Below are 13,643 nucleotides of genomic sequence, written 5' to 3' on the forward strand. Positions count from 1 at the left end.
ATGAGATTGAGGCCATAAACGACCAAATTGAAAAGGGCCTGGAAGTTGTTTTTTCATTAAGGTTTGCAAATATACACACAAAACATTTGTTAGGACTATTTGTTTTAGTGCAAAGGTATTTTAAAGAGGCACGCTCACATATGGAATTTTATGTGTTTTTATTTTCTGAGTTAATACACAAGTTATTTTTTTTATTTTAAGGATAAAGGGTTCTTTAATATGTCTAATGTGGTATGGAACATGACTATAAAAGGGTGGTATGACCTTTGACCTTATCATGGCTATCTTTTGGGGTCTGATCAGCCTCAGGGGAGGGCCATTTGGATAATGTATTTGTGGTCATTTGGGATACTAGTTATAAGGTAAATTAATTATAATGGAGTTTATAGTTCTTGGACATAATTGTAGTTTGAAACACAGAGAAGGAAGTGGAATGGAGGCAGGACAAATTATGGGGAGTGGGGAAATAAACTCCAGTTATAAAAGAGAAAGTGATTCAGGATTCTGTTTTACATTTGGCTGTGAAGTTTTTGAATGGGCTATTATTGATTTGGTATTAAAATGGAAAACATCCTATTTATCATTGATACTAAATACGGGGAGGTATGATACATTGAGGTTTGGACAGGAGATATATTAACCTGTAGTGACACCCCATCCCGTGAACGGGACAGTTGTCATCATCTGACACTAATTAGCATAACGCAACAGACATAAATCTTCCTAGAAAATCTTCCTATTCATGCAAATCACAAGTGAAATATATTGGAACACAGCTTAGCCTTTTGTTAATCACCCAGTCATCTCAGATTTTCAAAATATGCTTTACAGCCAACGCTAGACAAGCATTTGTGTAAGTTTATCATAGCATAGCATTATGCCTTGCTAGCAGCAGGCAAACTTGTCACGGAAATCAGAAAAGCAATCAAATTAAATCGTTTACCTTTGATGAACTCCAGATGTTTTCACTCATGAGACTCCCAGGTAGACAGCCAAAGTTAATTTTTTCCAAAATATTATTTTTGTAGGCGAAATAGCTCCGTTTGTTCTTCACATTTGGCTGAGAAATCGCCCGGAAATTGCGGTCACCACAACATCGAAAAATATTCCAAATAATCCATAATATCAACAGAAACATGGCAAACGTTGTTTAGAATCCATCCTCAAGGTGTTTTTCTAATATCTATTCGATAATATATCCGTCGGGACAATTCGTTTTTCACTAGGACCGATTGGAGTAATGGCTACCTCTGTATTTTGTGAGAATCTCTCGGAGCCACCATGTGACCACTTACGCAATGTGGCCGCCTACGGCTATTCTTCAACAGAAATGCGTAAAACTACGTCACAATGCTGTAGACACCTTGGGGAATACGTAGAAAGCGTAAGCTCGTTGATGGTACATTCACAGCTGAATAGGGAGTCATGGGAACGCAGCGCTCAAAACCTGGGGCACTTCCGGATTGGATTTCTCAGGCTTTCGCCTGCAACATCAGTTCTGTTATACACAGACAATATCTACAGTTTTGGAAATGTTAGTGTTTACTATCCAAAGCTGTCAATTATATGCATATTCTAGCATCTTTTCCTGACAAAACATCCCGTTTAAAACGGGAACGTTTTTTTTTCCCAAAAATGGAAATGCTGCCCCCTAACAGCAAGAGGTTAATAACCTCTTGAGGATAGTGAGACGCTAGCGTCTCAAGTGGCCAATTGCCAGGGGAAATACAGAGCACCAGATTCAAATGAAACGCTATAAAATTCTAACTTTCATTAAATCACACATGCAAGATACTCAATTAAAGCTACACTCGTTGTGAATCTAGCCAACATGTCGATTTTAAAAATGCTTTTCGGCGAAAGCATAAGAAGCTATTATCTGATAGCATGCAAAACAAAAGCGCTAGCGTAGCAGGCGCTACACAAAACACTGAAATAAAATAAAATATGCATTACCTTTGACGAGCTTCTTTTGTTGGCACTCCAATATGTCCCATAAACATCACAATTGGTCCTTTTGTACAATTAATTCCGTCCATATGTCGAAAATGTCCATTTATAAAGCCCGTTTGATCCAGAGAAAAAAACAGCTTAGAAAAATGCAAATTCACTACAAAATATTTCAAAAGTTGCCTATAAACTTTGCCAAAATATTTCAAACGACTTTTGTAATACAACGTTGGGTATTTTAAAACGTTAACAATCGATCAAATTGTAGACGGGGCAATCTGTATTCAATACATCCACAAAAAGAAAAAAGCTCTGCTTTACACATCTTGTGCACCTCACAAAAGGGTCCCCGTTCCGAGTTGACCTACTTCCTAAGACAAAGAAATAACCTCAGCCATATTCCAAACACTGGCGATATCGTGTGGAAGATGTAGGAACTGCAAGTATATTTCTATTAAAGGGTGCGAAACTATCAGTTGTTTGTATCTGCTCCGGACCTCTCATTGGGATAGTAGACTGCTTTGCGGGAAGCCGGCTTCCACGGCTCGTGACACGTGACCATTGTTGATTGCCATGCTCCTCTTGCTTTGGTCCTTTGAATTAGTTGTGTGATGATTCAAGTGCATAATACCTAGATCTGCCACTTTTCAATACTTTCTTAATCTTTCAGCTATTTATTGGACACATGCCCTGCTCCAAGAACAGCAGGAGCTCTTGGACAGTTCCGATGTCCACGATGAGGCCTCACCACCACCACTCTACAGCCTCATCAAACTGGGCTATCAGACAGCAAATGTCTTCAAAATGGTGTAAAGATGCGAGGCCATATCTCATTGATAACTGGCTGGCAGTAGAGGATCATCACCCAGATGTCAACAGTGCGCTTCCAACCCAGCTGTCGTGCGCGGTAGAAATTGCATTCAGAGCCAGGCATTCCATTTTTGTGGTCCACTGTTACGAATCCCTTTTGGCCCGACAGTCTAGGGGGGGGATGGTAACGAGACCCATAACAAAACTCATGCAAATTATAATAGTGAAAAAGTAAAAGTGAGAACAAAATAACCACGACTACTGAAATCTACCGTTAAACTCAGGGTTTATTAATAAACACACGGTAATGGGGGGAGCAGGAAAAGGGGCTGAGCTGGACCCAAGGAAAGAAATAAGTATTCAAAAACACCCCTAAGCTAGACTAGCCTATTTCAACAACAGCTAACTAACTAACCAAAAATACAGTGGGTGGTCCGCCCAGTTCTAACTAGTGTATTTAACAAAGTCTACCTACGGGTAGTGTATGCCCATGGGAGACTTGTCTTGGTTTCCCCTTTTCCCACCAGCAAACAAACAAACACCATAACCAAAAACAATACTCACAGGTGATGACAAAGTGCTATGGAGGTGCTCAAACAAAAGAGAGGTCAATACACAAAGAGAGAGTGAAACAGCGAGACCTACAGACATTGCATTTACAGAGAGATTGCGCTTCACAGCAAACTACTGACAGGGTTTTTAAACAAAGGGAAAGGAACTGTGATTGGGTAGGAAACAGGAGGTGTGTCTTCTGATTGATGATTGATTGGTGACTGATTGGGGAGTGATGATTTTCACCTGTGAGGGGAGAAGGAGAGAAAAGAAACACACACACAGGATACTTGTATCCGTAACATCCACAATCGGGATGCCATAGTTAAAGGCTTCCTGCAGCCACTGCCTCACAATGCAGGCATCACAGTGATTGACGGCAGCCCTTTTCCAATCCAGTTTTTTACTGTTTTAAAGATCACTCATTTTATTTGCCTTCCTTGCCCTGTTGAATAACCTTTTTTGTTAATGTATTCTGATGAGGTTTTTATTTAGCTCGTATTCTGCCTGTAGAGATACTGCAAATTTTGGCTTGTGTCCACAACAGGCAACTAGGGTTTGTCCTGGCAGGTCTGTTAGACTTATAACCATGAGTGGTAAGGATGCAGTATTTCTTTATTTAGTTTGTCTTATTCCAATACGTTTGACTTTTAAATCGATCAACTTTCCTGACCCATTCCTCTCCTTAGGTCATTCGAAATTGGCATTGCCAGAGCTCCATTGTGAGAACTGCAAGGAGACTGGTACAGCAGGCATGAAAGACCTGCAAAGGAGTGGCTATTGACCTGCCGCTGTCTTCTCAACAGACGTGATCTCTTCATATGAAGAGCTGAACATGGCATGCCACATCAAGCATTTTTGACAATGCTTGACCAGAGGACAGTGCGTTTTGGCAGAGTAAGTTTAACCCTTATTATTCTAATGCAAGACTGAGACTGATTGTAAGGCAAGACTGGTGGAGGCTATTTTATAATTTACTGCTATATTGTTATTTATCTGTAATGTCCGGGGTGTAGTGGAGGAAGGAGTCAGACGCAGGAGACAGAGTTCAGAGTAGGCACGTCTTTAATACACCGACCAGGTGAAAAAGCAGACACCACTCAACACAAATACCCCAAACCACAGGGGAACTAAACCGTATCCAAAAACAGCTCACGTAAACAAAACAGTCGTGACATACATGCGTGCACAACAAGTACACACAGAACAATCCCGCACAAAGAGCAGGTGGGCCGGCTGGCTAATAAAGCCCAACCAATAACCTTATCTACAACAGGTGTAACCAATAAACAGACAAGGAGGGGGAGGAAAAAAAAAAAAAAGTCAGTGGCAGCTAGTAGGCCAGTGACGACGACCGCCGAGCGCCACCCAAACGGGAAGGGTATCCACCTTCGGTAGGAGTCGTGACATTATCAGGCAGGGAAATCTTCTAAACTTCCATGGCTAGTGACAGGTGGAACGTTGGAATTTAAAAAATGCTTCGTTATTAAAACTGTATATATTTTTGCTCCATGAAGTAATCAAACAATGTGTATGCCGCCATCTTGTCTACTTTAAATCTCTCAGTGAGATGGTTAGGTGTCCACCCCAAAGTGCTGCATGTCATGAACGTATCAAGGAAATCAAGCATCGCTTTGAATGACACTCACTTGTCTAAATCAATGGGAAAATATTTAAAATAATAACAGAGCATTTTCTGAAGTCCAACGTTTCACCTGCAACTGGCCATGGAGACAGCGATGGTTTCCAAGTCAGGAATTTAGAAAAGTACCACCAAGTAAAGGTTGGTCCAAAAATGTATTGCTTACCATTATGTCAAGTCATTATTTCATCAGTGTTCATAAATTCCAATTCTATTTATGTCTGATACCCAGAGGTTGTAAAGTTCTTGTCCCTCTCTCCTTCGATCCCTCCACACTATCCCTCTCTCCTTCCATTTCTCCTTCTCAATCCATATTGTGAAAATGAATCAGTTCTTGCTTTCTGATCATAATGAATAAGATTACATGGACAGGGAAGTCCTTGTCCAAGATCAGCAGTCCTACTCAATGTTGGAATACAGGCCCAGAAGAACTGAACTGCAAAATAATGACCAAATAGTGCTCTATTCTTCTCTGATTTATTACAAACATCATAGACAACACATTTCCTATTATTTCCTTATGATTCAAAAAATAGAATCAATCATCTGTGTACTAGGGCAGTTAGGTTTCAGGCACAGGTGTTAACACTATTGGCAGGTTTAAACTCATGCAGTTCAGTGAATGAGAGACTCTGACCCACTACTGTGGACACTCATCAGCCCTCAATTTATGTTGTACAGCTGTGTCCACTGGTCTGATGACTCAGTCTTTTCACACATCTTAAGAGTATATTGATGCACCCGTGCGTAAATCTAAGTAACATAATAATCCCCATCAAACTCCCATCAGTTAAAGATAAATGTTTTTTTTGTGGGGTGTGTCTCAATCCACCGCATCCGCCTATGTTGACATTGCACATCTGAGGTGTTTGTCAGACCGAGAAATCTCGAAAATTGGTCTTCTCACAAAAAAATGTAATTCCTTATGATACATTTTTGGACTGTCTTTTTTGCCATTTATGAATGTGTTATATTCAATGCGTTTCTATGGGCTATAGTAGTAAAGACCAAATTCAATGTTAAGTAATTTAAAAAAAGAATAGCTAAAACCAGATGTACACTACACAACTTTCCAAATCCTAACTTCGCTGAGCCTCTCACATTAAACAACCGTCTTTCCTGACGTTTTTTTCTCTTGACAATGTAGTGGTGCGCTCACTAAACGACATGGCAAAGACAGGGGTCACACACTACAAGATTCTTCACTTGGTCGTTAGGATTCTCGATACCACGCTGTCTCGCAAAAATAATTATGTGATTAGATTGTTAACATAGCTACAACGAGCCTCAAACGTTTTCAGTCAGACATTCACGCTTGCCATACTGACTTGAAATATCTAGCATTTTGAATTGAATAACTTTGCTTGTGAACTGCAAAGATTTGACGCTTTGGTTTAAGGCAAGTAAAAACGCATACTTTGAGTAGTAGTAGTAATAGTAGCTCACATTCTGGGTGATGAGAAATATCATCATCTCACTGGTTTCTTCTCTGGCGAGCTCTCATTGGCTATTGCTGATCACCCGCTCTCAAAACATTTTGAAAATATCGGGAAGTCTGGGACTGCTCGAAGATGAGATTAGTAGCCCTCAGACTGTATCTGACCCGCTCACATTAAATGAGCGTTGTGACGGCCAAACGCCTCGAGTAGGCAACGACATGGGGATTTGGTCTTCAATTTCAAAAACTTGTCTGGGAGAGCTAAATCGGGGCCAAAATCGTGTAGCATACACCTGGCTTAGGAGTCCTACAATTCTAAATCAAATAGCAAAATTATCTATGGTATGACAAACAATTCCATGATAGCTTAGTAGAACCCTCACATCCCCCCCAAAGGCTTAGACTATCATATTTTAAATGTGAATTTATTTTAACAGTTATAGCTTAGTCAATCATACTAGGCCCTGATGCTCCTCGGGTGTGACATCACAGCTTGGCATTAGGGACAGAGTCAGGGCTGGGGTAGAGGTGTTGCCGTAGGAAGCTAAGGCTCTTTTCCCAAAAGTCTTCCTGAGCATCGGCATGCGGCTTGGTGTACCCTCCCCACAACACCATCACTGCAACACATACACAATCGTTATTTATATATATATATATATTAGTTCAGGTGTGTATACTATAGGTGTGAGTTGTGTGTACAGTACCTTTCTGTCGTGTTTGAGGCAGTATGAAGTTGCTGGCTCTGAAGTGGGGTGTGTAGGGCGGCTCAATGAGGTGTCCAGCATCAGGGTATTGCAGATTGGTCAGTAGGTGCTCGTTGCCCGCTGCACACATCATCTGGGTCATCTGTAGGTCAGAAGTTAGAGGTAACATTCAGAGTCAATGAAAATGATGGATTTCATAGGTACCTTGTAATCATGGTTGTGTGTGTACTCACATCCTTGGCAGACTCCACTGTCGCCAAGTTCTGATCATCCTCCCCGACGACCAACATCAATGGACACTTTATCCTCCCCATCTGTCAGAAGACACAGCAATGAGTAAACAAACCCACTGTGTGTGTGTTTGTGTGTGTTGACTTACATCCACTTTCTCTCCAAGGTCAGTTGGGATAGGCAGACTGATGTCTCTCCAGACCACACGGCTCTCTTCATCAAATCGGATCTTATACCCATCCCTGGCAATAAATAATTATGTTTTTAGTCGCTATTTCTTCATTTGGGCTGTATGTCACAAGCTTCATAATCACGGTACCTACACCTTCACTTTGAACAGATTTGGGTTTATTTTTCAGCCACACACCACTCACTTGTTCAACACTTTGCTGAAAGAATGGTTGATCTGGTGGATGTGACACCCACTGATACACACACAGCATCTGGGCTGGAATACACAGTATTTATTGTTTACACACGAAACAAACTCTTAGGCATATGCACATGGTCAGGGTTGGGACATTAAAGATGACTGAATCTGAATTCACTCTAAATACAAAGCTCCAATCTGGAGGAAAACGAGGAGAGTAGGAGGGAGAGGCTCACGCTGATGTCTTTGGAGTAGGCTGCCAAGTTGAGGGCGACTGACGCGCCTAAGGAGAGACCAAACAGAGCAACTCTGTCCTTCATCACCAGAGGGTGCTCCTGCACAATCCTGAACGCTTTCTACATAACAGAGAGATAGAGCTCAAGGTCAAGTGATAAAGATACAATGTAGGATCCAATGTAGCGGATGTGATGTAATATAACGTGAGGTGATGTAATATAACAGTGAGTATGGATAATGAGTCACAGGAGTGGACTCTGCCCTCTCAGGGCCATTTCTGAACATTAAGACAAGCACAAGCATGTAGGCACACAGTATGAGAATCACCTCAAAGTAGGTTGTTGATTCGATGTCTGAGGTTCTGTTCTTGTCATGGGAAAGGTACTCTAGCACCATGGAAACAAAACCGTGTGACGCCAGGAGGCAGGAGCGGTACTCCACCAGCCCCCCACCCCCTCCCCACATATCCAACACCCCAGGGAAGGGTCCAGGACCTGGGGGTAAAAAGAGGGTCCCTCGGACTCCATGTTCCCTGATGTCAATTCTGCACACACCCGGTGCCATGTACCATCGTTCTGTGACTACGATCGCTAGAGGAGACTGCTTGCTGAAGCCCTCAGTCATGTGCCCACTGTACACAGAGATGTGAACCACCATAGGAGTGAGGACATCAATCCTTCTCAACCTGAGAGACAGAGAGTTTATTTGACTTGTCCAGCTGGGCCCGGTCACCCTAAATGATGTGTTTATCCTATGTAACATTGACCCCAAATATTGAGTTGCTTTGGTGTATTACCTGAGGCCTGTCCGACTGCCTGGAACAGGTTGCATGCTCCACAGTAGACCCATGGGCTCTGCTCCTTCATATGTTCCTCCAAGACTGGCATCCTTAGCAACTACATAAACAGAAAAGAGAAAGAGGCTGGAGTTCCTGACTAGGACTTTGTAGTTGGATGACCATTCAATTTTTTTTTTTGTAGTCAGAGCTCGTTTTTAAGAGTTGTTAATCTTTCAACTGGGGCTCCCGAGTGGCGCAGCAGTCTAAGGCACTGCATCACAGTGCTAAAGGCATCACTACAGACACTGGTTCAATTCCAGGCCGCATTACAAGCAGCTGTGATTGGGATCCCATAGAGCAGTGCACAATATTGGCCCGGTGCCATCAGGGTTTTACCGGTGTAGGTCGTCATTGTAAACAATAACATATTTAACTAGGCAAGCCAGTAAAGAACAAAGATTACTTTTTTTTTTTAAATTCTCAAACACACTGAATGGTGCTTTCAAAACAACTGAGAAAAAAACTAATAATGATGTCAGTGATCTTCAGGTATGAAAGTCAGAGTTTAAGAGGCCGAGTTCCTGATTTGGAATTCCAAGTTGATTGACAGTTTAAAATGTTTTTTTTTCCTAGTCGGAGCTCATCCCAGTTGCCTTGAACACACTGAAGTCGAATATTTCCAATATCAAAGTTCAGTTGTTTTGAACTTGGTGTTAATTTGCTTGGGCGTGTTGTAGTGGAACACTTTTGCCAAGATGTTGACCAACTTTTGTCACGCCTTTCAACGTGTGTTGCATTTGAAGAATTATACCACTTCCGACTACAGGTCCACTGCATGACTGTAACTGACAACTAACCTGTCAGTCTTTGTCGTTGTTTTTTGTTTGAATTGTTTACGTGTTCGCTATGCGGGGGAAACTGTAAAACAAACGGAACTACGTGGCTAAGAACTGTTGTAACGGGGATTATTATCGTAGCAACACACTTTTGGGGTGAGGCAATCCCACACAGTGTTCGGGTGTAGTTCGTAACGGTTGAAGTGTGTATGTTAGGATGGTAATGTTATAATTCCTGCATGAGTAGCAGAAAGTTGAAATTGGGCATGCTATTTATCCAAAAGTGAAAATGCTGCCCCCTATACCTTAAGAAGTTAAGGATGAAGCGTGAATTCATGAAAGGAAGAAGACGTGTGAAGTTTGGGATATCCTCCCTTCTACAATAAGCAGCCAACAAGGTATTTTTCCTTTGTTTATGTGTTTAATCTGATATGGTTAGATCTCTGGCTAAACTGGTTTTATGTAGGTTTTTTGTTTTTTTACCTTTATTTAACTAGGCAAGTCAGTTAAGAACAAATTCTTATTTTAAATGACTGCCTAGGAACAGTGGGTTAACTTGCAAGCTTTCAGTTCCTAGTCCAACACTCCAACCACTAGGCTACCCTGCCGCCCCATGCACATCAGAGTTGTGTCAAGCTAATAAGTCACTCATAAAACAAGAAAATTGTAAGAGTGTGCTTAACTGTATTTTCATTTACTTTAGTTCTCACGAAGGTGATAATTATGACTAAAACTACAGAATAAAACCACCAGTTTTGCTCGTGGTTACTGGAGGGAGCTACAAACAACCATATTGGTTTTAATAACATCTATTTTGCTATCTTTTACTCAAGGTTTGCTGTGTTGTACAGTGATATTGTACTAACTTGATGACAATAGAAGGCAAACTAGCAGGCAAAAATATTGGCCAGCCACCAGCATCTCATGTTTCAGCGCGTGCTGATCTTATTGGCGACCAACAGGACAACGTGTAATTGAATTAAACAAGAGTATATATGGGATTTCATACAGAAGTTAGACCAAGACTACATCCAAGAAGCCTGTCTGTCAGCCCGGTCGGCAGTCACAAACCTTACCTGTCACCATGCCTTGGTCGTTGCTGGTGTAATGGCCGAATGCCTCCCAAAAGTCATTATCCTCAGAGCGATGAAGGGAATGCAGTGTCACCGAGAGAGCTGGAGGTAAATTCCTCACAACTACCTGGATCTTCTCATCCACGAGCCCCCGCATTGGCTGCACTGATAGAAGCGGGTAAGTCCCAACCATGGTGGACAAACACCTGTAGAAAAAGACAAGACAGAAACAACCGCATATTGGTAAAGATGGTGGGATTGACATTCCATTTGTTCTGGCTTTAACCTGTGAAAACTGTTTGGCGACAGAACGAATTGGCTAACGAGTCACATTCGCTTCAAACTTTGTGTCCAAATTTACTTACACTGAGTTATTCGATAATGACAACAGTCAGAGACATGCTGACATAGGTAACCGCTTTATATAGCTAGGTACGAGTAGACAACTTTGCTTGTGCAGGAAAGTTCAAAGTCCGTGCGGCACTGCTCACAAAGTTGAGGGTGACAAAAATACTAGAATCGAAGCAAATGGAAGTGATTATAATGTCATAACGAATCATGCAAAACATTTACAGTTGACAGGAATATGTTAGTTAATGTAGTGACAAATGATTACACATTTTTTTATCATAAAGTTAATTTACAAAAATTATGATTTATCAAGCTAGCTGACTAGCTAACATTAGCCAGTTAGCTTTATGGGTGTTGTGACATGAGTATGAAATTGTAATTCTGGTTGTTTCATGTTTTAGGGACACCTGAAACAACCAGCAAACCAGGCTATCGTCTTGTGAAACAGTGGATGCAAAGAATCTAGCTAGCTAAAGTATTTACTGCAAATTGAGTGTCCAGCGTAGCTAGCTATGTTCTTGCTTATTGTACAGTGGAGGATAAAAATACCTGTATGCCTATGGATGTGTAGCTAGCCATCTTGCCAATCTGTGTATGAACCCAAATGTTTGGTATACATATTAGTTCAGAACCTAGCTATGAACCTCAGCTCTCATAGCCAGTTGTATCAACTTCAAAACAGTCTGAATGACACTAATGAAGCCTATGGATTGAGTAGAATATAATAAAACGTTGTCTCAAGGATTCAGATTGTTTATGCATGTAGTTATTAACTTGCATGAGATCCCTACATTGTAGTCTGTACATTTAATATATTCACTAATCATGTACTCTACATTGGCAAATAAAGGTGCAGTTCAGGTATGAATGTCTTTGAGATTATTTTTCAGTCATATCCAATACCAGGGTTATCAAATTCCAGTCTTTGAATGATGCTGTGTCAGCATGTACAATTGAAGTCGGAAGTTTACATACACTTATGTTGGAGTCATTAACTTGTTTTTCAACCACTCCACCCATTTTGTTTAACAAACTATAGTTCAAGTCAGTTAGGACATCTACTTTGTGCATGACACAAGTAATTTTCCCAATAATTGTTTACAGACAGATTTTTTCACTTATAATTCACTGTATCACAATTCCAGTGGGTCAGAAGTTTACATACACTAAGTTGACTGTGCCTTTAAACAGCTTGGAACATTCCATGAAATTATGTCAAGGCTTTAGAAGCTTCTGATAGGCTAATTGACATCATTTGAGTCAATAGGAGGTGTACCTGTAGATGTATTTCAAGGCCTACCTTCAAACTCAGTGCCTCTTTGCTTGACATCATGGGATAATCAAAATAAATCAGCTAAGACCTCAGAAAAACAATTGTAGACCTCAATAAGTCTGGTTCATCCTTGGGAGCAATTTCCAAACCCTGAAGGTACCATGTTCATCTGTACAAACAATAGTACGCAAGTACGCCTTCTGTCTCCTAGATATGAGCGTACTTTGGTGGGAAAAGTGCAAATCAATCCCAGAACAGCAAAGGACCTTGAAGATGCTGGAGAAAACAGGTACAAACATATCTATATCCACAGTAAAATGAGTCCTATATCGACAGAACCTGAAAGGCTGCTCAGATAGAAAGAAGCCATTGCCCCAAAACTGCCATAAAAAAGCCAGATTACGGTTTGCAACTGCACATGGGGACAAAGATTGGACTTTTTGGAGAAATGTCCTCTGGTCTGATAATAGAACTGTTTGGCCATAATGACCATCATGTGAAGCACAGGGTTGGCAGCGTCATGTTGTGGGGGTGCTTTGCTGCAGGAGGGACTGGTGCACTTCACAAACTAGATAGCATCATGAGGATGGGAAATTATGTGGATATATTGAACCAACAGCTCAAGACATCAGTCAGGAAGTTAAAGCTTGGTCGCAAATGGATCTTCCAAATGGACAATGACCCCAAGCATACTTCCAAAGTTGTGGCAAATGGCTTAAGGACAACAGTCAAGGTATTGAAGTAGCCATCACAAAGCCCTGGCTTCAATCCCATAGAAAATCTGTGGGCAGAACTGAAAAAGCTTGTGCGAGCAAGGAGGCCAACAAACCTACAAGCCTCCTGCTCTGTCAGGAGGAATGGGCCAAAAATTCACCCAACTTATTGTGGGAAGCTTGTGGAAGGCTACCCGAAACATTTGACCCAAGTCAAACCATTTAAGAGCAATGCTACCAAATACTAATTGAGTGAATGTAAACTTCTGACCCCCTGGGAATGTGATGAAATAAATAAAAGCTGAAATAAATAACTACTATTATTCTGACATTTCACATTCTTATAATAAAGTGGTGATCCTAACTGACCTAAGACAGGGAATTTGTACTTGGATTAAATGTCAGGAATTGTGAAAAACTGAGTTTAAATGTTGTTACGAATCCCTTTTGGCCCGACAGTCTAGGGGGGGATGGTAATGAGACCCGTAACATAACTCATGCAAATTATAATTGTGACAAAGTAAAAATGTGAACGAAATAACCACGACAACTGAAATCTACCGTCAAACTCAAGGTTTATTAATAAACACACGGTAATGGGGGGAGCAGGAAAAGGGGCTGAGCTGGACCCAAGGAAAGAAATAAGTATTCAAAACACTTCTCGCTAACCCTAAATCAACCATAT

At 41.1% G+C, this 13,643-nt stretch overlaps 1 protein-coding gene and 1 long non-coding RNA gene across 5 annotated transcripts; one reads left to right on the forward strand and one right to left on the reverse strand.

Annotated features, from left to right (window-relative positions):
* The first annotated feature begins 3,569 nt into the window (after window positions 1-3,569).
* Window positions 3,570-7,599, forward strand: LOC118938811. The gene is made up of 3 exons (XR_005036106.1): window positions 3,570-3,908; window positions 4,002-4,209; window positions 7,494-7,599. It is a non-coding gene; the product is annotated as an uncharacterized LOC118938811 (long non-coding RNA).
* LOC118938810 (bile acid-CoA:amino acid N-acyltransferase-like) lies at window positions 5,989-11,092 on the reverse strand. 4 transcript variants are annotated; one of them, XM_036944495.1, is made up of 10 exons: window positions 10,987-11,092; window positions 10,625-10,827; window positions 8,731-8,830; window positions 8,262-8,565; window positions 7,934-8,053; window positions 7,702-7,775; window positions 7,476-7,569; window positions 7,330-7,410; window positions 7,097-7,238; window positions 5,989-7,009 (listed from the first exon to the last, which is right to left on the reverse strand). In XM_036944495.1, the coding sequence occupies exons 2-10, from the start codon at window positions 10,812-10,814 to the stop codon at window positions 6,879-6,881; spliced, it is 1,236 nt and encodes a 411-aa protein (XP_036800390.1). In that variant the 5' UTR covers window positions 10,815-10,827; window positions 10,987-11,092; the 3' UTR covers window positions 5,989-6,878. The 4 variants fall into 4 exon arrangements, with proteins under 4 accessions (XP_036800390.1, XP_036800389.1, XP_036800388.1 ...); XM_036944494.1 differs by having other exon boundaries at window positions 8,262-8,619; XM_036944493.1 differs by lacking the exon at window positions 10,987-11,092 and having other exon boundaries at window positions 10,625-10,974.
* Window positions 11,093-13,643: the final 2,551 nt, after the last annotated feature.

Source organism: Oncorhynchus mykiss, chromosome 15 (genome assembly GCF_013265735.2).
Source record: "Oncorhynchus mykiss isolate Arlee chromosome 15, USDA_OmykA_1.1, whole genome shotgun sequence".
NCBI classification, from domain to species: Eukaryota; Metazoa; Chordata; class Actinopteri; order Salmoniformes; family Salmonidae; genus Oncorhynchus; species Oncorhynchus mykiss.

Excerpts from the sequence above, each read along its gene's own strand:
- LOC118938810 (XM_036944492.1), bottom strand. The coding sequence starts at position 10,886 with ATGTCAATCCCACCATCTTTACCAATATGCGGTTGTTTCTGTCTTGTC. Across the intron at positions 8,620-8,730 it reads GGCAGTCGGACAGGCCTCAG|GTTGAGAAGGATTGATGTCC; the intron begins GTAATACACCAA and ends TCTGTCTCTCAG. Across the intron at positions 7,411-7,475 it reads ACCTTGGAGAGAAAGTGGAT|ATGGGGAGGATAAAGTGTCC; the intron begins GTAAGTCAACAC and ends GTCTTCTGACAG.